General features: G+C 36.3%; 1 protein-coding gene across 3 annotated transcripts in view; it reads left to right on the top strand.

Annotated features, from left to right (window-relative positions):
• LOC132126357 (tubulin polyglutamylase TTLL7-like) overlaps positions 1-24,822 on the top strand; it is a 126,816-nt gene that overhangs the window by 46,835 nt on the left and 55,159 nt on the right. For all 3 annotated transcript variants that reach the window (XM_059537567.1, XM_059537565.1, XM_059537568.1), the window contains 4 exons: positions 735-951; positions 1,106-1,270; positions 2,397-2,555; positions 21,657-21,751. In XM_059537567.1, the coding sequence (XP_059393550.1) occupies positions 735-951; positions 1,106-1,270; positions 2,397-2,555; positions 21,657-21,751 (636 nt within the window). The remainder of the gene's footprint in view (positions 1-734; positions 952-1,105; positions 1,271-2,396; positions 2,556-21,656; positions 21,752-24,822) is intronic.

Below are 24,822 nucleotides of genomic sequence, written 5' to 3'. Positions count from 1 at the left end.
CAACTCAGTGTTATGTTGGTCTTTTTGTGGCCCTTGTTCTTGTTTGGTCATTTTCTGCAATTTTGTTCTCGTATTAAACAAACAACCATAAATGAGTCAAATGTATCATGAGTCACAGGAGAATCTTTCATAACAACGCAATTCTAGAGAACATTCAGCTGTGTTTTAATAGTGCTGAACCTCTGCATTTAATTGCGGCAAGAGCAAGCAGACAAATTATTTAGCAATATTTATCAGTTGACAGCTAACAAATGAACTGTGATGATCGAGCCCTCCTTCAACAGCTTGTGGTCTTTGGAAAGTTGACGTCTCAGGTAAACGCTGAGGTCACATGGAAACCGGAAGAAAAGTAACATGCAACCAATTAGGTTAATGCAGACCAATGGCTGTATATTTTACCGTCAAAGCTGGTTTTTCTAAGGCCCCTTTGTTTGTTAAACAGCCAAGCTTCACTTATTCATGTGTTTGGTACTGGTAAACGGGTAGTTGTCTGTATACTATAACAGCCAAGAGCTGGAGATCTGTTCAAGCTCAGAACCAAAGGAAATAAATGATGGCAGGGCTTGAAACAGACCAAGATGTCTGGGCCTAGTCAGGGTCAAAGGTCCAGTGATAGAGACACCACCTTAATAAAGTCGCTCTCTCTGACACACTTCAGCTTTGGATTTTTACAGACAATAACATATGCAGCACATTTTTGGGATGTGCGCTGAATCTTATCCATTTTCTCTCAGGATATCTCTGATTCGCAATTATGAAAAGCTCCCGGTCCAGGATCACTTCATTGTGCAGGAATACTTAGACAAGCCCTTCCTTATGGAGGGCTACAAATTTGACCTGAGATTCTACATTCTTGTTACTTCCTGTGATCCACTACGTGTCTTCCTCTACAACGACGGCCTGGTGCGAATGGGTACAGAGAAATACCACACGCCAAACGAGTCCAACTTGGTGAGTTTGCATAGGATAACGGAAGTGATTTGAAAATTTTTATTCTATGTAAGTAAATGGATTTACAGTCTACATCAAACATCAAAATAAACTCAGTTCCAATAATGAGCAGAAAGCTCCACTCTATAAAACTTATAATAATTTTTTTCTTCAGAACCAGCTCTACATGCACTTGACCAACTACTCCGTAAACAAACACAACGAGAACTTTGAGCGAGATGAAACTGCGGACAAAGGCAGCAAGCGCTCTATTGGTTGGTTCACAGAGTTCCTTCGAACCAACGATTACGATGTGGCCAAATTCTGGGGCGATGTTTCAGTGAGTAGTTTTTATCAATATTGCTTCAATAACTTTCAATCTAGGGCCACATGATACATTGTTTGATAGATTGTTTGAAAGATTATGTAATTGGAATTTTTAGCTTCTTGCCCCATGAGCAATGTGTAAAATCAATAGAAGTTCTAAATTTTTTTTACAACTTCTAAAAATTTGTTTTCATGCTTGTCTTCATGCAAATGTTGTCATCAGTTCACACACGAATCAGAAGACATTGCACACCCAGTCTTTTCAACACACTTCCATGTTACCAGTGTGACAGCTCTGCCCTTATCTTTCCTCTGTTTCTGTTTGCTGTCTCTTCCACCTCGCTGTCCACTTCTCTCTTTAGATCTAATTGTAATTCTTTCATCTTTCAAATGGAGAACTCGTCCACTCATTGCACAACTGTATTTATTGACTGTGTATGTTATATTTTACCCAGTGTGCACCTTCTCTGTAATTCTGTGCCTCTCTATTGGCCCACAAGCTGTCCTTATTTATTGAAGTAATTTCTCAGACTCAGAATCAGACTCTACTGATAACTAATGTTAAATTCTCATTTATACCTCAGAGAAGATATGCATGAACATTTTCAGTTTGGCTGAGTACAAACACACACACACATACTTCTTTCTCTTCTCTGTGGAGGATGCATGCTGGGATCTAACCTGCTTTTCCGGAACTGCGCGTTTGGGGTCCACGGGATGCTCAGCAAACGTCCCGCCGGTTATCTGCCCCTCATACTTCAACACAGCCTCTGTTTAATCATGCAGGGAGACCGCCGGCCTGCCAGACCTCTGATAAGAGAGTACAGCAGCTGATACAGGCCGTCTGTTCCTGTCTCCCGACGATCTGCCCCTGTCTTCCCCTAGCGTGCTGTCAGTCTCTGACCTATCATGTCTCTTCAGGGAGCTGGGATGTTAATGAGTCCCTCATACGGGCTGTTTGCACATGCAATGAGATTTCACGAGCATGTCCTTACTGAGAGTTAACACAATGTCATGCATTTCTTGTGATTGGAGCAATTCAATTCACAACGTTCAATTGTGAATGCACTGATTGGAGTTGTTTAAATTTGTTGTGTGGTCTTTTATAACAAATGCGTGTTTTGTGCATGTGTTCGTAGGAGCTGGTGGTGAAGACCCTGATAGTGGCCGAACCTCATGTGCTCCACGCCTACCGCATGTGCCGCCCGGGCCAGCCACCAGGGAGCGCCAGCATCTGCTTTGAAGTTCTGGGATTTGACATAATCCTCGACCGCAAGCTCAAGCCCTGGCTGCTCGAGGTCTGTTTTCACCTTCTGTCCTCAATCAGTTCACTTCTTTTGATCCGCCACACTAGATATACAGTATACATTTCTGGCTATGGTCTATTGCATTTTTTTATATTAACATGGTTACATTTCTAAATGCTTTATAGCTATAATGAAAGCTACAGTGGGTCCTTGTCAGATAAATGTTTTATTATTTGTTATCTCGTCTTCGTTTTGTTAATGAATTTATAAACATTTTGGTTCACAACAAGCTACTGAGGATTATATTTTTGTAATGGTTTCTATTTCTGTATTATTGCGGTCGACACCTCAGGTACTAATTGTGTTTTGTATAAAATGAAAGGGGTCAAGGCATGAGATATCAAATTTACCTTGATCTTTTGACATATATGAGGTCTTTGTACCATTAAAACGTCCTGGAAGTTTCATAGCTTAAAATGTCCTCATTATAAACACATAATTTATATATTCAAGCTAATGTGAGGTGCAAGATGACATCACCCGGGAACAAACATTTGCATAAAGAGAGCCTCCAAAGCAAGACATCAACGAATAGTCATCTTCTCACCATTGTTTGTGTCTTTGTATAGATATCAGAAGGTTTCCAGCATAAGGAACAAGTGAATAGTTTATTTTTAATGGCATCCCGAATCAGAGTTCACAAAGAAACATTTGCTGAGAGATGAAGCGGTACTAGATCAGACTGCAACTGCCTCACAAACTGTAACTGAATGATTTCATAATGCTTTGTGTGGAAATGACCGTTTTATGTTGATCATTTCATCAAAACAATCACATGCAATAGTGAGGGGTGTTGATAGTGTTTCCTGTGCAATGGGGTTTGCCAATCATAACTGATTACTGGCTTTAAAGGAAAGGCCTATAAAACAGGTTGTTTTAGAGAGAGTTTTAGAATGAGGGTTGAAGATAATAATTTTTTCACATATGTGACCCTGGACCACAAAACCAGTCTTAAGTGTCATTTTTTCCAAAATACATGCAGTACTCCTGTAGAAGTGGTATGTTAGATATTTTAGAAGTACGATATTTCTGCTTATCTTTCAGAGCTGCTCTCACATTAGCTGTATGCCTATGAGGCCTTAAAATGCTTTCTATACAGGCAGTTCGGCAGGTTTTTTAACAAAGATATAGAGTGGAATGATTGCTGGACATCCCTGATTTACCCAGTAGGAAATAGGATGCATTCGCCTTGGTCTTGCTCAAGATGTCTTGTGTTTTGCGTCCTTTTGTTCAACTTTTCACCATCTAAGGCAAAACATTCCATGTAATTCAGCTAAACGAGAGACTCCCACTGAAAGATGATCTAAAGAAGCAGTTGTTTGTGTGTTTGAAAACAGTTGGTTCCTCAGATTCTGGGGTTTGGCATTTTTTATTGTTCTGTTTCTTATTTTCATTTCCTTTTGCTGTGGTGTTCTGTAATGCTGGATGACAGTCATCTAAACAACATTTTCCAGCCGTTCCCAGCATGTGCATCTTTTAACTCAACAAACATAAAGTGATTGTGCTGACAATGCTGATTACCCATGTGTTTGTCATGGTTATTGCTTAATTAAAAACATAAAAAAATTTAGAGCAACTATCATTTTTAGTGAATTGTAAAGACACCAAACATTTATAAATCATCCAATATTTAAACCTTTTTTCACGGGTGAATCATTGTCATGAATCATGGTTGAATCTGTTTAATTTTGTTTTGATTTGACAACAATAATAAAAGTTGCTATCACAATGTTGTTTTAGGATCATCAGCCAGTCTTCAGTGTCACATGATCCTTCAGAATCATTCTGATATGCTTATTTGGTGCTCAAAAACATTCTTTTATTGTTATTATTATTATTATTATAAATATTGAAATCATATTTTGCTGCTTAATGTTTTTGTGGAATCTGTGATACACTACCTTTCATATTTTTTCTTCAACATTTTTTGTTGTGCATCACATTGATCAAAAGTGACTTACTAATAACTTCTGTTCTTTTGAACTTTCTTTTCATTGAAGAATCCTGAAAAATGTATCATGATTGATAAAAAAACAGTTTTCAGCATTGATCTTAATAACCATTATATTTCATATGTAATAGAACCATCATTTGTAATATAAGAACCCTAACATTTTGCAATATTAGTTTTTACTATATATTTAATCAAATAAACTTCTTAAAAAAAACACAGAAAAATACACCTTTTTGCTAGTAATGTACATATTTTATTAACCCTTTTCTCTTATTTAGCATTATATGGTATTTAAGGATTATTTTTAACGTTTAAACAACCACCAAGGTTGATCTCATGCCAAAGGGGAAGACTATTGAAGATATAGAATTTGTAGGGCTTTCGATCTAAGCTGTAATAAGTCCAAATATTCCATGTTTGGTTTTGATATCATTGAACATTAAGCTGACCACAGCAATCCATTCTGCAAATCATTATTATCATTCTGTCAGACAAAGAGCCTGTTTGCATGTTTTTGTGTTTTGTCTGCAGTATTTTCCCAAGATGTCTTAGGCCGTTGGGACGCATCATGCAGGCCAATGTTTTTACGATGGTGAAAAGTGCTTTCTTCTGCACTCAGTTCTAGCTGCCTCACTGTTTGAGTACATGAATGTGTGAACAGTTCTTTTTTTTGCTCAGTGAAAGTGATTTTGATGAAGCATGTTGACTGCAGACTGCACTGAGTTTGGAATTAAATTCCTTATTATGGAATGTATAGACTGGCCAATTAAATACATGCTTTTTAATGCATATTTATATGATAGATTTTTCTCTGTTATGTTGGCAGTCCTGCAAATTTTGCAAAACTTTTGCCTTGAGGAAATGGCCACTTTGTGTGTTTTAACATCTGAAGTGGGGTTCCTGCACAACAGCAAGGATAAATGCTTAAATAGCAGCGCATTCACGACTGACGTTCAGCATAAACACAGGGCTGAGTTTGCTTACACCAGAGCAAGAGCAGACTCTCTCCCCTCTTTCCTCTGTTTGACAGACACGCTGTAGAAATGTAGGTCAGGACTGTGAGTTAAGACGGTTAGGATGCAGGAATGCTGGCGCGCGTACATGTGGGGTAACGTGCCGTTTGCTAACCCAGAATGTTCCATGTCAGGTTTTCTGGATCGCCCTCACTTCTGTGTGGCAGTTAAAGCATGACCTAAATCTTTTAACCCAAACTTCTGGCTGCAGCTTCCATCTTACTAACCCATTCTAGAATGTAAAATGCCTTGGGATTATTATTATTTTATTTTATTATTATTTTTTGGTTAAATCTTCAGAATAATTTGATCTTTTATTAGAAACATTTAATTTTTAGACTTTTTGACACTAGCGGTTTTTTTGAAAGGGGATTTTATTAAGGGAGTGAAAAATCAGATTCAAACCTACAACTCCCATGTGAGCATCACATGGATGGTGCATATGTGGTTGACTGATAAGCTATGGCTCTGAAAGAATATAAAAAAATAAAAATAAAAATATATATATATTATTTTAAGTCAAATCATTGGGGAAGTTTGTTTCATGGCTAAGATTTTATTTTATTTACTTATTATTCTTTTTTTTTACTTTCATTTTTGGCCTTTTTGCAACTTTTTAATTGAGACATTTAATTGAGAACAAGAGATATTATATTAAGGGAACAGATTCAGGTTGCCGACTGGGTTTTAATCCAAAAAAAGTGCATGTTTTTCATTTGGTTTTTAAGGTGAGTAATTGAGGAATTTCTTATGTGGCATTTCTCTTCTTATTTTCTGAATTTGGTGCAATTGGATCAGGTTGCAGGCAATCTTGGAACTTCTATGTCCCACATGAGCACCATAGCTCAGTGTATGTCGATAAAAGCTGCTTTTGTTCAAGCCCCTCCGTTGTTTTAAGTCAAGTCATTGTGAAAGTTTGTTGCAGGTTTTAGGAACGTCTAGCGTTTAGTGACGGACGTTCCCAGCAGTTCTCCAGCGCTGTTCGTGTCTCTTTGCAGGTTTTGGGAAGAGAACACAAACTGTGGCGGTAGATGCAGTCGTTCAGCCCCAGTGATAATGATCCCTCAGTGCTACTAGCAGCCGCCACACACTCCCATCAATTAACATCCCACAAGCTCCTCACTGAGGGGGAAAAAAAGCTGTTTCTTTTTCACGCTACATTTACCGAGCGAACATTTATTTCCGATTTCAAGTGATTAGTCAAGACACATATCCACACTGCAGCGTCTGACGGAGAGAGGCAGGAGGTGTGCTTTTCTGCTGTCTGTTCTCTTATGAAAGTTTCAAAGCTGACTGTCGTAATCTTAGTGGATAAATATTGGGAATTGTCCGCTACGGTATACTTTCAACTTCCTCCATCGTCCTCTATTTAATTTCAGTTTTGATGGCTCACCCTTATCAGATATTCTATAAAATTTATTTCTTTGAAGCAGAAATTGTTATGATTGATCTACAATTATAATTTATTCAGTTTTCGGTGCATCCGCAGGTCTTCTGATTCTTTTATCAAGACACTGTAGTGTCTGCCGCAGTGGCAACAAAAAAGTAAAATGTAGCCTCTTACTCCGACAGAGAAATGTCATATTCTCCTTTTTCTTCACCGCTTATCAAATGTTTTTCATTTTATTTGCAGTTTCCTTTTCCTCTTATTTGCAAATGAGGCTGAAATGTCAGCTGGGCTTTTACAATACCTCTAAACTGACAGCTCTTTCGTTCTCACACAGACAGACACCTTACTGAGAGCTCTAAAACTTGGGTTTTAATGGACCTCAGCTCAAATAAACATCAGTTACTCAATTGCTACACAAAACCAGCATACTCAAATACACAACAGCATTCGAATGCAAATGGTAATACAAATACACCTTAGAATTAACACACACATACAGTTAAAACCTCACATGAGTGCAAGGGGTTTCAAACTAAGGGACCCCCTGGGGGCAGCAAGGGAACTATTTACCACAGAAAATTTTAGAAAATGTTTTTACAAATTTTATTTTATTATAGCTAGTTTCCAGTGCAACATTTCTTATCTAATCCAAGACACACTCTCTCTCTCTCTCTCTCTCTCTCTCTCTCTCTTTTATTTACCACTTTTTGTATTCTGCTTTCTAGACTAGTAGGAAAAAAAATAATTGTAGTTATACAAACCAAATCTGCACATATTTAATTATTTTTAGTGCTTGAACTTAAGATGTTTCTTTTCAGGTTTACACTAAATGTAATTGTAATAGTCAGTAGAAAAAAGGCACACTTAACACAAAGTGAATATTTCCAAATAATATTTTAAACTGCTTTTAGTATAGTGAAAATATTTATGCTTAATTAATCACACAGTATAAATGAGTCTTTATACACATACATAAATAATATATATAAATGTATATAACATATATAAAATGCATATTTGTGAAAATACATATATAATATAATACAATTGAAAAATATATACTTTTTAACTTCATAACATTTTCACCAATGTGGTTTTGTCAGATTTAGCTCACTTTTGGATACACATTTTTGGATTTCACATTTTATATTTAAAATATAGTTCCCTTTCAGTCGGTCACTCTCGACGCCACGTCGGTGACCGTCGCAAAATGCGATATCCCATTTTGCGACGGTCTTCCTTCAGGGAACGAGGGTTACCATACGTAACCAAGACGTTTTTAAGTTCCTTTAGGTATGCACACATACAATCATGACACAAGAACACAAATAAAATAATGTAAACAGACGTTATAGAAATAATAACATACACACTCCAACGTAAACCAACTAAAGTCACACACACACATTTGTTTTTGTGAAAAGTGGGGACATCCCATAGGTGTAATGGTTTTTATACTGTACAAACTGTATATTCTATGGCCCTACACCAACCCTACACCTAACCCTAACCCTCACAGGAAACGTTGTGCATTTTTACTTTCTCAAAAAAAATCATTCTGTATGATTTATAAGCGTTTAGAAAAATGGGGAAATGGGTTATTTCCTCATAAGTCACCCTCTCCTTGTAATACCTGTGTCATACCCATGTCATTATACAGAGTTGTGTCCTGATATGTCACAAAAACAAGAGCACACACACACACACACACACACACACACACACAAACAATAAAATAACTCAAACTACACTCAAATGCAGTGACTAAATGGATTTTACATATTTCAAACACACATTGTTAAAAACATATGCACCTTCAAAAACACAAATTGGCTAAATAAACACTTAACACGCATTTGAACACATACAGCTAAGATGGCTCACGTTCACTCCAACACACACACACTGCAGGCAGCAGAAGCACTTTAGCTCTGGCCGAACAGCTAATGTTCTGAGGCTTTTGTACTGATTTTATCTTCTCTGCGGGTTTTATTCTCCTTCCATTGACATTCAAAACATTTGAGCCATTGATATGAGCAGGAACACAAACATGGAAACCAGAGAAACCTCACTCTCTTTAGCTCGCCTCGCATCATTCGCTAGACGTGGTGAGGCACCATTGTCCACGTCTTCAGCAGAGCGCATCATTAACATGTTAATCTGGGCACTGCTCGTTCGCAGGGCTGCTGGGAAGGTTCGTCCACTCCACAGGTCAGACAGAAGCATCTGAGGGACTTGAATAGCCATTAGTCAAATGCTGTGGCGCAACATTGATATCACTCCCCCCTGGGCCATCTCTGTCTTTTCCCTCTCTTTTCTTTCCAGAAACTGCTCACACTGGAGCCGTTAAGCTGGCATGACGAATAATGCAAAGGCACAGCGACAGAGAGAGAGAGAGAGAGAGAGAGAGGAGACATGGCTTCTCTGTTTGCCTCTTTCACTGAGTAGACTAGGCTTGCACACATGTATTTTATGTTCCAAAACTTAGTGAACTGCCTACCTAGAAAGCATTTTAAGACAACATAGGGTGCTATTTAAGACAGATGTTTCAAAATGTAAGTGGCAACATTATGCTGCCTACTTCTCTAGAGTTAAATGCCACATTAAGGCGGCATATATATTTTATAGAAAATCTCAAACAAATTACTCAACTTAATCATTGATTTTACATTTTTTAACTATCATCACCCAGCAATATGTTCAAATTTGGATATCGTACATTCTAATTTACATAGAATATACTCATGTAAAACATGTATACTGTATAGAAAAGTTCAAAGCTGTATTTTGCACAGCTCTCTATATAACGTTGTATATATATTAATTACATACAGTACATGCAGTACTATATAGCATATTTCTATCACAAGAATAACTGCTTGATTGCTTGTATCGTCCGAGATGCAAACTATATTATCCCCAAGCTGTGTACTCTGAATGCAGTAACCTGAATATAGTAAGATATTGTAAATATTGACATTATATTTGGTAAAGTTGCTTTGCAGCAATGTGTATTGTGTAATTTGCTATACAAATAAAATAGACATTTGATTTGAAAGCGAAAAAAGAAAGTTTATTTAAGATGCTGGGTAAACAAAGATATATATATATATATATATATATATATATATATATATATATATATATATATATTAATATTATTAATATAGCAATGGGATTTAATAAATATGCTGATGATGCAAGAGGTTAAGTGTCTTTACTCTAGCGTAATGTATAGTCTGGAAGATTAAGGGTTTTTGTTCTCATAATTTTAATTCCATAATATGTGAAATATATTAAAATATATTATTATCTTTCTCATTTAGAGCTATATGTAATTTATTGATATGTAAAAAAAAAGAAAAAGAAAAAAAAAATATATATATATATGAAGAAATTGATGAAACATATTACAAATACTTTTTTTGTTTGTAATTTAAAACAGATACTAAATGTGTGTATATGTGTGTATAACGTACTGTACCCCTACAAGAAAACTTTTTGCATTTTTTTAGAATAAAGACAAGTATGCTTTATATGTTAATTAATTATTAAATAGTGTCCGCTCTTTTCAGTGGACAAATGTGTATATACACAAAGTATAGCTATCGTCCCCCACACACCCTCACACTGATGCTGCTGGGATTTGATTCCATTTTCACAAAGAGAAAAGCACTAGCAGTGATCTTCTGTTCTGTCTCTCTGATTCTGTGTGGGTTCAGTGTTATTGTGGAGACTGTACCTGCAATAACGACAAGGGAGAAAAATATAAATAAAACAAATTGACTTCTTGTGTTTAGCTCTCGTGAAGGTTGTGTCCTTGACGCAGTTGGTTTTCTGACAATCATTAGAAAAGCAGCAAGCATCCAGGGACAGGAAGTGCTTGTCAAGTGTTTGCCAAGCGCGGGTCAAGTAGAGCTTTAAGAGCTCGTCTGCACACCCAAGATGGTCGAAAGCACGCTTGTCTTATCTAATTCTTTTTTTTTTTAACATTATTTTTCTCTGAATTTGAAATCTTTAAGTCATGATGAATACATTTTGTTAATTGATTATTTACTCTTTTTCATGTCATTCCAAACTCATATGCTGTAATTATTTTCATTTTCTTTTATTTTTTATAATCTTTACACTGCTGCTGTCATATAAGGATAATTTGGTGTTCTGTGAGATCACGTGATAGCTTTGTGTGAAAAACAGACTTTTAAAGTCTTTTTTTGGATGGTGATGGATATGCATTTTTCTATTTTGTGTTCTGTTTATAATAAAAACAGCAACAATGGGGACGTTTTTTGTGTTAACCATCCTTTTAATTTAGATTTGTTGTTCAGGCCATTTTAAAGTTTATGACAGCACATAAGGAAGATACATTATTTTATTTTTTTGAAGAACATAAAAAAAAATTGAAGAACTTTAAAAATATTTGTAAATTCTTCCAAATGCTTAATTTTTTTTTAACCACTATGAATTTGCTTTTGCGCATTAGGAATTCATGCATGAAACAGAATTTAAAAACTGCCAACTTCCTTAAGATTCCTCACAGGATGACCATAAATTATGCAACACATGCATCACGATTTGAGAAGCCTAATTTTCCATATATGTACCCATACGTATCTAACACATTCACTGTTGGGCTGAATTTGATTTTCCTAGCATGCATTAGTCGTCACACTTCTCTATTTGATTTTTTATGCCCATTAATGAAGTCATAAAAGCTGTGGTTCACTGAATGGAAACTCTAGGTGGCAGTGTTGCTCTGTAGTTTTGGTCTTTTCAGGTTTATTAAAAAATGATTACAGTGATCCATTCATCTGTCTATATCCGAACAAACTAAATTACTTAGCATTTTTAATGCAGTCTCACAAAAAAACAAAAACAAAGTAAAGGCCTGTTTCATGCTCTAAACTAAAATAAATCTCTCCATCACCTAGGTGTTTATTTGAAGAAGTATGACAGTCTGTGTGTGTTTGGGAATCTCTGATACGGGGTCAGGTCAGCGGCTGGCCCTGAACACGCACAAGAAACACTGATTGGGTTTCGCCGCTGGAAGCAGCTTCTCCAAATGCGACAAAAGAACAGAACAGTGATTGATAAGGATGTGAAATGCGATCCACACGTCTCTCTCCGCAGCTGCTCCATTAGCAGAACCCAGATCAGTATTCCGCGTGTACAGCGCGCTGAGGATTCGAGCAAGTGTTGTTTTGTTTATCCTGATGTTGTTGTTTATCGCTCATGCATGGGATGGCTTGTTCAGTACTGCTGCATAGTAATGCATCGTGCACTTTGCATCATTTCAAATATCACATAGATTATTTAAAACTATTCTAACTTTTATGTTTATATCTCAGGTATTTATTTTTATTTGTATCACACCTGAACCTTTAAAGCACACAAATGATCATAGATGTACTCTTTATTTTCTCACCAGAAATATTCAAAGTTTTCATAAATTAAAACATAGGGGGAAATAATTAAAATCTAAGTAAACATAATCCAAATGCAAAATATTCACTGGAATGATTACACACTGAAATCATAATCCCTTCACTGTGGTTTCTTGGATTACTGTCAGGCCATGAGTACACCAAAACTTTGAGGTTACTTGAGGTTCCTAAATTGCATGAGTTGTTTTCACAAAAACTGAGATAAATTAAGTGTATTGATTTAACTGGATTAACTATGACCAAAAAACAGTATAGCATTTCATTTTATGGGAAAATTATTATTATTATTATTTTAAACCTCTCTGAATGTAATTGAAAAACCTTTAACACTTGAGAAATATTTTGTATGTAAAAGAGCAAGTGCAACTGCAAGTGTGCCATTTCTCTTTAAAGTTTAATCACAGCAGTGTTGGCTGTTTGCCTGACCAATAGCAGATGAAGTGAGTGTTCAGGAAACAATGAGATACAGACCCTGGTAGATCGTTCAGCCAAGTGTTATCTTTAAATATTATTAGAGTTTTTGCTCGTATTCTCATTTTAATTTTACTTTATAATAATAATAATAAAATATTGTTTTGTCATTCTATTATAAGTATTATTTGTAACCCTGGACCACAAAATCAGTCATAAGGGTACATTTTTTTAAATTGGGATTTATTCATCATCTGAAAATAGATAAGCTCTCCATTGATGTATGGTCTGTTAGGATAATGGGACAATATTTGGCTGATATACAACTATTTATTAATTTACTATCTATCTATCTATCTATCTATCTATCTATCTATCTATCTATATATATCTATATATCTATATAGCTATAATAAAATAAGTTAAACTTTTCAGACACACTTTATTTTAAGGTACAGTTCTCACTATTTACTAACTATTGACTACATTTTTTTTCTTGCCTTGCCTAAACTCCGAATTTGCTGCTTATTAATAGTAAGTAAGGTAGATAGCATGCTAGTAAATAGTGAGAATTGGTCCTTAAAATAGTGTTACCAATTTTTATACTTCATTTTGCTTCCGTTAATGTATACTTTATGCAACGAAGTTCTGAAAACATGTTTTCATGAAAAAAACTTCAAAAACTAAAATTTCCAAAAGATCTCGCAAAGCATTTTTTTTAATGAAACGTGACGGGAAAGGCTGTAAATTTGAAATGTGTGCATGTGCTATAATTAGACTTTTGGTCAGCTTTCAAGTCTGCACTATCATCCAGTGCTAAAAGACAAGATGCAAAGCCATGGTTCAGATTTTCTGGGGTCTCTACACAGATTCATTAATCTCAAAACAGCTGGATTCCCTGTAGTGTGACACCACGTTTGCACCACAAGTCTCAGTAAAGGCACAAAGAAGGTGTGTAAATTAAAAATCTGTCAAATCTTTTGATGGTGTCGAGGAGCTTTTGTAAAATCTACTTACGTCAGAGCAATTATTGTCAAAAGGTGTTGAATTATGAAGAAAAAGACCGAAAACATGGCGGACATCCTAAATCTGCGGGTCTCCTGCGTGGCGGATCTTGATGAGGCGCCTTTGTTGCTTTGTGAAACGGGCCATCTGCGGGGCATCTACCCAGCGAGGGGTGACGTGGCCCAGCTCTGAGAGCTAAGAAAGCGTGAGCCGGATCAGCTACTGCTGCTAAGGTTACGGCTGATACAGTAAATTCATTGATTCACTCCACCGTTAGCCACCCCTCCCACCAAACCCCCCTGCGCTGCTCAGTTGTGATGTAAATATTATCTTACGGTCCTCTCCTAAGCGATCACCTTTCTGAGGGGGGCAGCTCTATTAAGAGCCCAGCGAGGGGTGGCTGTGTCTGCTGTCATCTCTCTCTGGGGCTGCCATCTTTCTCCAACCGTTTGTCCGTGCTGACGCTCAAGCACTAATGCTGTTTGTCTTACACACTGTAATGTGCAAAGCTTTACCCAAAACTCATTTTTGCCGTATCGGAGTGAGCGAATGCTTTTGCTGTTGTTTGTCATGGGTGGAATACAAAATGATCTGAGGTGAAGAAAACCCTTCAGGATACTTATCTGCTGATAAATGGAGTTGGTAGCTAAAGGAACGGTTCTCCCAAAATTCAGCCATTGTTTACTCACCCTCATGCCATTCCAAATATATTCCTTTGAAACAAAGTTACTGTATAAATGTCCTGTTAAAAGGCCTTTGTATACAAAAGGGGTAAAGATGTGGGCTGTTAGCAAAAGGTTGAAAGTTTATAAACCGTATAATATATAAAATGTGTAATAAACATTATTTTACCAAAGTGACTAGTCGACGTGTTGGATAATCAATATATTTATATTATAAACATATCATTTCTGACAGCTAAAATAATAGTACCACATGAAGGAGAAATATATTCAGTAATAATGAAAAATAATAAAGCAATAATATTATTCCTTCGAGGTGTGCTTTGTTTGAGATACAGATGATTTATATTTTTTGTAACACTCTTGACTTCTTGTATAAAATGTGATATTATTTTCTTTCTAGTCTTTCTTGCTTTAAGTCTATTAATAGCACAGTTAGTTTTGGCATAACATACACAACGGGTCAGGAGATTGGAATCATTAAGATTTGATAATTGTTTTGAGAGAAGTTTTTTATGCTCACCGAGGCTGCATTTATTGATCAAAAATACAGTAAAAACAGTGATATTGTGAAATGTCATTTAAAATGTTTTATTTAAAAAAATATATTTTCAAATGTAATTTATTCCTGTGAAGTTTCAGCATTTTCATTAGTCTAGTCTTTAGTCTTCCGGAACCATGAATGTAATGTAAAACTTTGAGAAAAAGTGTATTGGATTTTGAAGATACATGCATTTTTTTGTATGTTAAGATAGAAAACCATTTCTTTTAAAAGTTTAATAACAGCAGTGTTGGATGTTTGCCTGACCAATAGCAGATGGAGTAAGTGTTCAGGAAACAATGTGATACAGACCCTGGTAGATCGTTCAGCCAAGTGTTATTTTGGTATCATTAAAATGAGAAATTACTCATTACTTAATTAAATTTGAGGTTTTATTCATAATTTTTTTTTTCATTTTATTATTATACATTTAAAAATGTGTATATATATAGTTTTTGAATAAACTTGGTTTATTTAGTTATTTTATAAAAAAATTAGAAATGTTGTCTTGGCAACTAGCTGTGATAAAACAAGCTGAACATTTTGTAAATTTTATTTTAAGGTCCAATTCTCACTATTTACTAACTATTGACTACTTCATTCTAATAGACTGATTTATTTATACTTATTTAAAAAAACATGAAAAATATTTAATTATTTCAAAATTTGGTAGTGTATGTTTCTTAAACTAAAATACAGCAGGGTAGTTATTATTATTACAAAATTGAAAAATAAAATAAAATAGATTATATATAAAAAAAAAAAATAGTTACCCATAAAGATTAAAGCGTCTGATATATTGACTCATTGCTAATTGTCATACATTCAAATTTTAGTGCAGTCACTTTTTTTAATTTGTAGTTTTTTGAGTTTTTCGTTTGCCTCTTGAAACAATACAAACACTAAAATATTGAGTTTCTGGTCAGCTTCTGGTTTAAAATACTGCAGCACTGAGCATGAAAGTTATGAATGAGCATTACCATACATCACAGCGATTGTGCAGATATCATGAGCTGATCTCATTTCCTGTGCAGTTCTTTTTTCAGGTCCACAGAGAAAATAACTCTGGCATCTGATGAATTAGCTTGTGTTGGCAGGAATGTGACAGATTATACTAATGCACGGAAAGACATTCTATTGCTCAATTATCTCTAATTAACTGCTCAAATGATTCTGAATGGTTCTAAATGATTTAACTCAAACAAATATCTAAACCAGCATGCAAAGCTATGGTTTTCATGGTGCCGTTATTCTGGCCAAAGTGAACCAAAGCTCATCTGATACATTTAAAAATGCCTGATCATCACTCTGGGTAAGGGCTCACAGGATATATTTGCATTTAGTGATGACTTCTTACCCAGTAAGCTCTCAGAGATCTATGGAGTGGCCGCACTTGAAAAGATTCCTCATGCGAGATAAGAAAAGATTGTGCCATTCAAGTGGTGGCGTCTACCAGCATAATGGACTAGTATGTTTGTTGCCTGGCTGATCACACTTGCTTAATGTCTTTGTCCCATTCAGACTACATATTTAAAAAACAACAACATATGGTTTTTGTCACGTAACAATCAAGTCAAGAAACACGTAGGCTTAAATTGTCATGATTTTACAGGTTTATAGACCAATTTCGGTGTTTGCAAAAAGCGATGATTATTTTTTGTGGCAGAAAAGAATTGTTTTAAAGTAGCAGTCTGTGGAAGCCAGGGAATAAAAAAAAAGAAGTAATTTTCAGTTTATATTTCAAAATACAGCAGCGTATATCTTAGTTAATGTCTTGGTTTTAGTTTTTGTCTAACACTTCTGCCTTTTTTCCCATCAGAATTGGCAAACTCACAATTGTTGAGTTAAATGGAGTTATAAAGTCCTTACTATGATATAGAAACTTGCATTTGAGAGAAAAAAGTCAGAATTTTTAGATAAAACAGGTACATATGTGAAATGTTATAGGTTTAAATAGTATTTCATGCTGTAGCTGTAGGGCTAATACATTATGTCTCCTATGGACTGCATATGTGAATATTATGCAGACCTATTGTTGAAAATCAAATTAATGCTTTTAAAATAGGGTTATCATAGCAGGTTTTCATCCCTCTGTCCGTTTAAATATCTGCGTTTAACTTCAAATAGCATCTTCGGCAACATTATTCTTTAAAATGATTTGCATTCTGATTCTAACATCCCAAGGTACAACAATAGATTTTTTTTTCTCTTATTCCATGGAATTTACTTGTTTCCCTATACTTGTTAACAGTCAGTATGTTTATTTGGACAACAATACTCTGATTTCAATATGATTAAGACAATACTCTGATCAGTGTTGTGCTAGTTACTAAGAAATAGTAACTAGTTACAGTTACTAGTTACTTCATTGAAAACAATTCAGTTACTTTGTTAATTACTTACACCAAAAAGTAATGCATTACTGTTAAAAGTAACTTTTAGTTACTTTTTTAAAGAATGTTCTTTAATGTTGCCATTAATGCCCTTTTATGCGATATGGTCTATACAAACAGAAAACTTAAACAGAAAGTAATTTTTAAACTATTTTATTTAAGTCAGACCACCACAAACTGAATACTGTATATCACAATGATTTCTGAAATTAATAACAAAACAAGCTGAATAATATATCCAGAATCAAAAACTAAAGTGGCTTCTGCATCATAAAAGCTGTTGAGCCCATAAAAATGTTCCTTTCACAGCTTAAGTATGAAAACTATCAACAATGTACAACATAACACAAAACATTTTGAAATAAATAAATGAAAAGCAATCTGAATTATTCAAAATCAATTTCGAAAAACAAACCAAAAAACTGCTATTATTGACAACCATAAATTATATATATATATATATATATATATATATATATATATATATATAAATGCTTTTTAAAAATTAAATCTATATTATCATGCTAATGAGGTGCCTGAATGTGATGGGACGTTGGAGCTTAGCTTAAAATCACAAAAATAAGTCTTCATGTTAACAAAGAAGTACACAAGCATCTCCAAAACTATCAAAGGTTATTTAAAAATAAATTAATTCATGAATTATTTTATGACACACATTTTTACTGTCTTATTTATTTAGCCTATAAATTTAAATTATAAAAATAACTTTATTTTTATCATTATTATATATTATTATACAGGTTATGCATACAAAGCTTTTATCCAAAACGACTTACAAAAGAGGAACAAATTACTCCAGAGTCAGTCACAATGCCGGGTTTATTATACAATAATAATCAAGTGTTAAGATTATCACAAATTGAACAAGATTTTGATGCACATCTTTCTAAATCGTTGTATTCCACCTTGTACTACACTTGATAGAGAATCACTTTACTGTAGGCATGTTCCACATAATAATATTTAATAAAACTGTATGTTAAAACGTAACAGCTTTTCCGTGAGTACAGTTTACAAATCTGAGGGAACGGATTGCGAAAGCGTGCGCACGGATAATGAATTCGTGGGTACGGTTTACAAAAACTGAGCGCACGGATTGGAAATTTGTGATCACGGTTTGCTAATCCGTGAGCACTATATGTTAAACCGAGGGAACAGTTTATGAATTCTTGAGTACGTTTTATAATCTGAGGGGACGGGTTGCAAAACTGTCGCCACGGATTAATTTCTTTTCTCCTACAGGTGACATGTGGGGCTCCGTATGATAGAGAATCACTTAAGACATTTTGCTGTAGACCCATTCCACATAATACTATTCATTAAAACTGTATGTTAACACGTAGGAGCTTGCTGCATGAATCCGTGAGTACAGTTTACAAAATCTGAGCGCACGGATTGGAAATTCGTGTGCTAGGATAGGACATTCGAACCAGAAAGACACAGCTTACACTTGACTAAAAGGTTTTTGTCTTTATGCTCAACTAAAGTGAAATAATGAGCATATTTCCACTTTGAGAAACTTGTCTTGCTCTCGCCTTGACTCGCCATGACCGCCGCACATACTTGAATAAACGGAAACAAGGCCACAGTGCGTCTTCGTGTTTACAGTGGTTGGCATTCACCAATCATACTATGCGTCGCTGCTGCAAACAGGTTAGGCTGTAGGCTGCACTTCAGCCAAAATTAATTAATTTAAAAAAGTAAAGCACAATGCACCATATGGAAACGGTAACGGAGTTAATTTTATTTAAAAAGTAATGCGTTACAGTATTAGTTACTGTTAAATGTAACTGCGTTACAGTAACACGTTATTAATAATGTGTTACTGCCCAACACTGACTCTGATTAACAATTAACCATGTAAACAGAGATTTTTTTATTGACTTAATCGGGTAAGGTCATAATCAAAGTAAACTCTAATCGAATTAAGACTTGTGGAGTATTCCTATTTTAGTTGTGTTATTGAAGTGCAGTAAAGACATGTACACACCTTACCTTAGTGTAGTCATTTTCATGCGTCTTGCAACATGAGATACACACGGCAGTGGTCAACCGTTTGATGGTAAACAAAAGAATGGCTTCAACAACGGCATTGTCTGTTTGCATGTATAGCATGATGAATAATTAACTGCACTTGAAGCTTTCTGTAATTTAAAATGAAGACGAATCATATGTCTATATGTGAAATTCTGGAGGGTCCATCAGATGGCATCGCGTAGTGTCGTAATGACGTGCCATTAATCGATCTATGTACTATAATGTAAAATGGGAACATGAAAGTGATATTCTAAAAGCAGCTCATGTAAACACCTTAATTGTAAAATTGTCTTATTCAGAATAAGGTAAATAATTAGATTGCTGATGCCTATGTAAATGTAGTCATTGTTTTTCTGCCACCCCAATGTGCACGTAGCTGCAAGTGACGTAACAGTGACGTCTACTCCCATTCGGTCTATTTTTTATGATGTGCCTTTGACGTTGTGTCACAGACATCTAGATATGCAGGCTTCCATGTTTTACATTTAAATTACATTTAATCATTTAGCAGATGCTTTTATCCAAAGCGACATACAAATGAGAACAGTAGAAGCAATCAGATCAACAAGAGAAAAACAACAGTATTCAAGTGCCATGACTCAAGTCTCAGTTAGTCTAGTACAGAACGCATAGCCAGCGTTTTTTTTTCTTTTTTTTTTAATATATGAAAGACAAGAAAAGTCATAATAGTAGTTGGTTAAGTGCAGGCAAAAAAGAGTCTTTAGATGTTTCTTGAAAATTTGTGGTCATTCCACAAACTGGGCACAGTCCAGGAAAAGGTACGTGAGAGTGATTTTGAATTTCTTTGGGATGGCACCACAAGGCGTCATTCACTTGCAGAGCGCAAACTTTTGGATGGCACATAAGTTTGAACTAGTGAGTTTAGGTATGTTGGTGGTACTGGTCGTCTTGTAGGCAAGCATCAGTACCTTGAATTTAATGCGAGCGGCTACTGGTAGCCAGTGTAACCTGATGAGGAGAGGAGTAACGTGAGCTTTTTTTTTTGGGTCATTGAAGACAGCCCTCCCTGCTGCATTCTGGATCAGTTGCAGAGGCTTGATAGTACATGCAGGAAGGCCCGCCAGGAGAGCATTACAATAGTCCAGTCTGGAGAGAACAAGAGCTTGGACAAGAAGTTGGGTGGCTTGCTCTGACAGGAAGTTTCTAATCTTCCTAATGTTGTATAGGGCAAATCTGCAGGACCGGGTCGTTGTAGCAATGTGGTCTGTGAAGCTTAACTGAGGATCCATCACAACTCCTAGGTTTCTGGCTGTCCTGGAAGGAGTTATGGTTGATGAACCCAGCTGTATAGAGAAGTTGTGATGAAACGATGGGTTAGCTGGAACCACCAGGAGTTCTGTCTTAGTAATATAGTAGTTTTGATTTAAAGGCACCACCTGTGCACTGATATGTCATGTCAACTCTGATAATCACTGGCTGCGCTTTTAAAGCTCAGCAGCAAACAAGATCAAAGTTGCATTTGTATGAAATTGAGTCTCACTTGACCAGCATGCAGTGCTTCACTCCATAGAGGTCATCATTTACTCACCCTCATGTTGCACGAAAACCTGTGTGAGTTTCTTGATTCTGGGGAACAATACTTGAAGATTTACAATGAGAAGGCAATTAAGCTTTCATGATACAAAAACATGGCATATGTGGCATATTCCAAGTTATCTAAAACCATACAGTAGTTTTATCTGATCAAAATTTAAGTAAATATTTAATGACAATCGTGATATCTGCCCTACCTCTTCTTGGTTATAAGAGAAGTAGCAGTGTTGCCTAATTTATGTTATTTTGAGTCTAGCCTTTTAAATAATTTTTTAGTTGGTTCACAATGATACATTCACAGTTCAGACTGAACAGGTTCCTGAGTAACTGACTAAAGGATCTGGTCTCAGCAGTTCCTTGTGAAGTCAAATTCGGAGTAAATGAAGTACATTTCGGTGTCTAACACAAAGCTGTCTTATAGTTTCAGAAGACTGTTCTCGACATCAATGGCAGTTGTGGTTAATGGGACACTAAACCAGATTTAGTTTTAATGAGAGCTAATGCCCTGAGATTTCAATAATGGGTGACTGCTTCTATGTGGCTTCTCAGTCCTCCTTAAAGATGAATGTTGATTTTGGTTTTTGATGAAATCAAAAAAGAAAACAATATGAAAACAAAAACTTCTCTCTTTTTTTCCCCTCTACAGATCAATCGTGCCCCAAGTTTTGGGACAGATCAAAAGATTGATTACGATGTGAAGAAGGGGGTTTTGCTCGACACCCTGAAACTGCTAAACATCAGGTATGAAGCAATGCTCTCTCCAGAGTCCCATTAGAAAGAGAAAGAAAGAGTTAATCAGAAATCTCACTCTCCGTTCCCAGATGTCCACGAGTCAATTGTTTTAGAAAATATTGATTCCTTGTTCCTTGAAGAAGTTATTTAAAACTCATTTACAGTTCCACACCCACTTAATTTATTTTAAGCCACACTTAAAAATATCTAAAGGTCACAGGTTTACATGACAAACTATCAAAACAAGTAATATCTTCAAATTAATAAGTGACAGACCAACTTTTTGAATTAACTTTTCTAGGGATGCACCGATATGAAAATTTTGGCCGATACCGATAACCGATAATTCATTAAATATGAAAACCCATATGTTGGCTGATAAACCTTAAATTCAATTTTTTACATAATTTTTGAGAGCCTGATTACCAAAAAAGTCTCATCATTAAAAGGCATTAAACACTTCAACATAAATCAAACATAAAGCAGCCTTACAAATAAATAAAATTATGCTTAAATAATGGAAACAAGTTACTGGACAACATTACTTACGTGTAATTATTTTTAATAAAAATAAGGCGATAAGACGATGGAATGTGTTGAAAGAGGTCCAGCATGTAAGGACTATAGACAGAGATATTGTCAAAATCATTAAATATTGTCATTATTAAGAGTATTTGGCATTTCAAGATTCAAGATTTTAATTTGTCACATACACAATTTTATAGAGCATATACAGTACAGACCAAAGGTTTGGACACACCTTCTCATTCAAAGAGTTTTCTTTATTTTCATGACTATGAAAATTGTAGATTCACACTGAAGGCATCAAAACTATGAATTAACACATGTGGAATTATATATGGAATTATATACATAACAAAAAAGTGTGAAACAACTGTCATATTCTAGGTTCTTCAAAGTAGCCACCTTTTGCTTTGATTACTGCTTTGCACACTCTTAGCATTCTCTTGATGAGCTTCAAGAGGTAGTCACCTGAATGGTCTTCCAACAGTCTTGAAGGAGTTCCCCGAGAGATGCTCAGCACTTGTTGGCCCTTTTGCCTTCTGTCTGCGGTCCAGCTCACCCCTAAACCATCTCGATTGGGTTCAGGTCCGGTGACTGTGGAGGCCAGGTCATCTGGCGCAGCACCCCATCACTCTCCTTCTTGGTCAAATAGCCCTTGATGCCTTCAGTGTGACTCTACAATTTTCATAGTCATGAAAATAAAGAAAACTCTTTGAATGAGAAGTTGTGTCCAATCTTTTGGTCTGTACTGTATAACCAGCAGTGAAATGTGGGTCAGGTCCGCTCCATGGACAGTGCAATTATTAAAAAAATACAACACAGATGAAAATATACTTTAATATAGCTATGAAAGAAAGTAATAAAGTAAACAATAAAAAGAAGAGATAAGAATAAAATATAAAAGATGTCTACTGTAGAATTAAATATGGAATAGAAAATAATGTACATGAAAGTACACTGTAGTCTTAAATATTAAGATACCCAGGGATGTACAAGAGGCAAATGTGCAAACAGGTTGACACTGTCAGTATGTCAGTGTGAGGTAGCGAATGATGAATATCTTACTGATCAAGTGAATATTAAAGGGTTAGCTCAGCCAAAAAGGAAAATTATGTCATTTATGACTCACCCTCATGTTGTTCCAAACCTGTAAGACCTCTGTTCATCTTTGGAACACAGTTTAAGATATTTTAGATTTAGTCCGAGAGCCTTCTGTCCCTCCATTGAAATTGTGTGTATGGTATACTGTCCATGTCCAGAAAGGAAAGAAAAACATCTTCAAAGTAGTCCATGTGACATCAGAGGGTCAGTTAGAATTTTTTGAAGCATCGAAAATACATTTTGGTCCAAAAATATCAAAAACTACAACTGTATTCAGCATTGTCTTCTCTTCTGGTCTGTTGTGAGCTCGTTCACTGCAGTGTAGTAATATCTGGTTTGCGAACGAATCACTGGATGTAACCGGATCTTCTTGAACCAGTTCACCAAATTGAACTGAATTGTTTGAAACGGTTCGTGTCTCCAATAAGAATTAATCCACAAATGACTTAAGCTGTTAACTTTTTTAATGTGGCTGACACTCCCTCTGAGTTAAAACAAACCAATATCCTGGAGTAATTCATTTACTCAAACAGTATACTGACTGAACTGCTGTGAAGAGAGAAATGACGATGAACACCGATCTGAGCCAGATAACGAACAAAAGATTGACTTGTTCACGAGTCAAGAACCGTTTCCGTCGGACACGTCCGACTCTGGAGTGGATTCGGGGAAGCCCAGGTAGACCTGTTCACTTCCCACGAGTCCTTCCACTGCCAGCTGTACTATTCCCTGTCCGAGGCCCCCCTGCACTGCATTGGCACACAGCTGGCCTCGGGCTCTATGCAAGTATGCGTTTCCCCCAGTGAGCCTGCTCGCACAGATGCTGTGCAAGGTCAGGGAGGATGAGGAACAGGTCCTGTTGGTTGCGCCTTACTGGCCCACCCGGACCTGGTTTTCGGAACTCATGCTCCTCGTGACAGCCCCTCCCTGGCGCATCCCCCTGAGGAGGGACCTCCTCTCTCAGGGGCTTGGCACCATTGGCACCTGCGTCCAGATCTTTGGAACCTCCACGTGTGGCTTCCTGACGGGACGCGGCAGACTTAAGTGATCTGCCACCAGCGGACACTATTACTCAGGCTAGAGCCCCCTCTAGGAGGCAGGCCTATGCTCTGAGGTGGAGTTTGTTCACGAATTGGTGTTCTTCTCACCGAGAAGACCCCCGGAGATGCCGGTCAGAGTAGTGCTTTCTTTCCTGCAAGAAAGGTTGGAGCGTGGGCTGTCACCCTCCACCCTGAAAGTGTATGTGGCTGCCATTGCAGCCCATCACGATTCAGTGGACGGCCAGTCCCTGGGGAGGCATGACCTGATCGTTAGGTTCCTGAGGGGTGCCAGAAGGTTAAATCCTCCTAGGACACCCCTGATTCCCTCCTGGGACCTCTCTATTGTCCTGACAGGACTTCAGAGGGGTCCCTTTGAGCCGCTGGATTCAGTCAAGCTTAAGTTCCTGTCTCTCA

Source organism: Carassius carassius, chromosome 44, assembly GCF_963082965.1.
Source record: "Carassius carassius chromosome 44, fCarCar2.1, whole genome shotgun sequence".
NCBI classification, from domain to species: Eukaryota; Metazoa; Chordata; class Actinopteri; order Cypriniformes; family Cyprinidae; genus Carassius; species Carassius carassius.
Note: the sequence above shows the minus strand (reverse complement) of the source record. Positions and strands in the feature narration are given on the sequence as shown.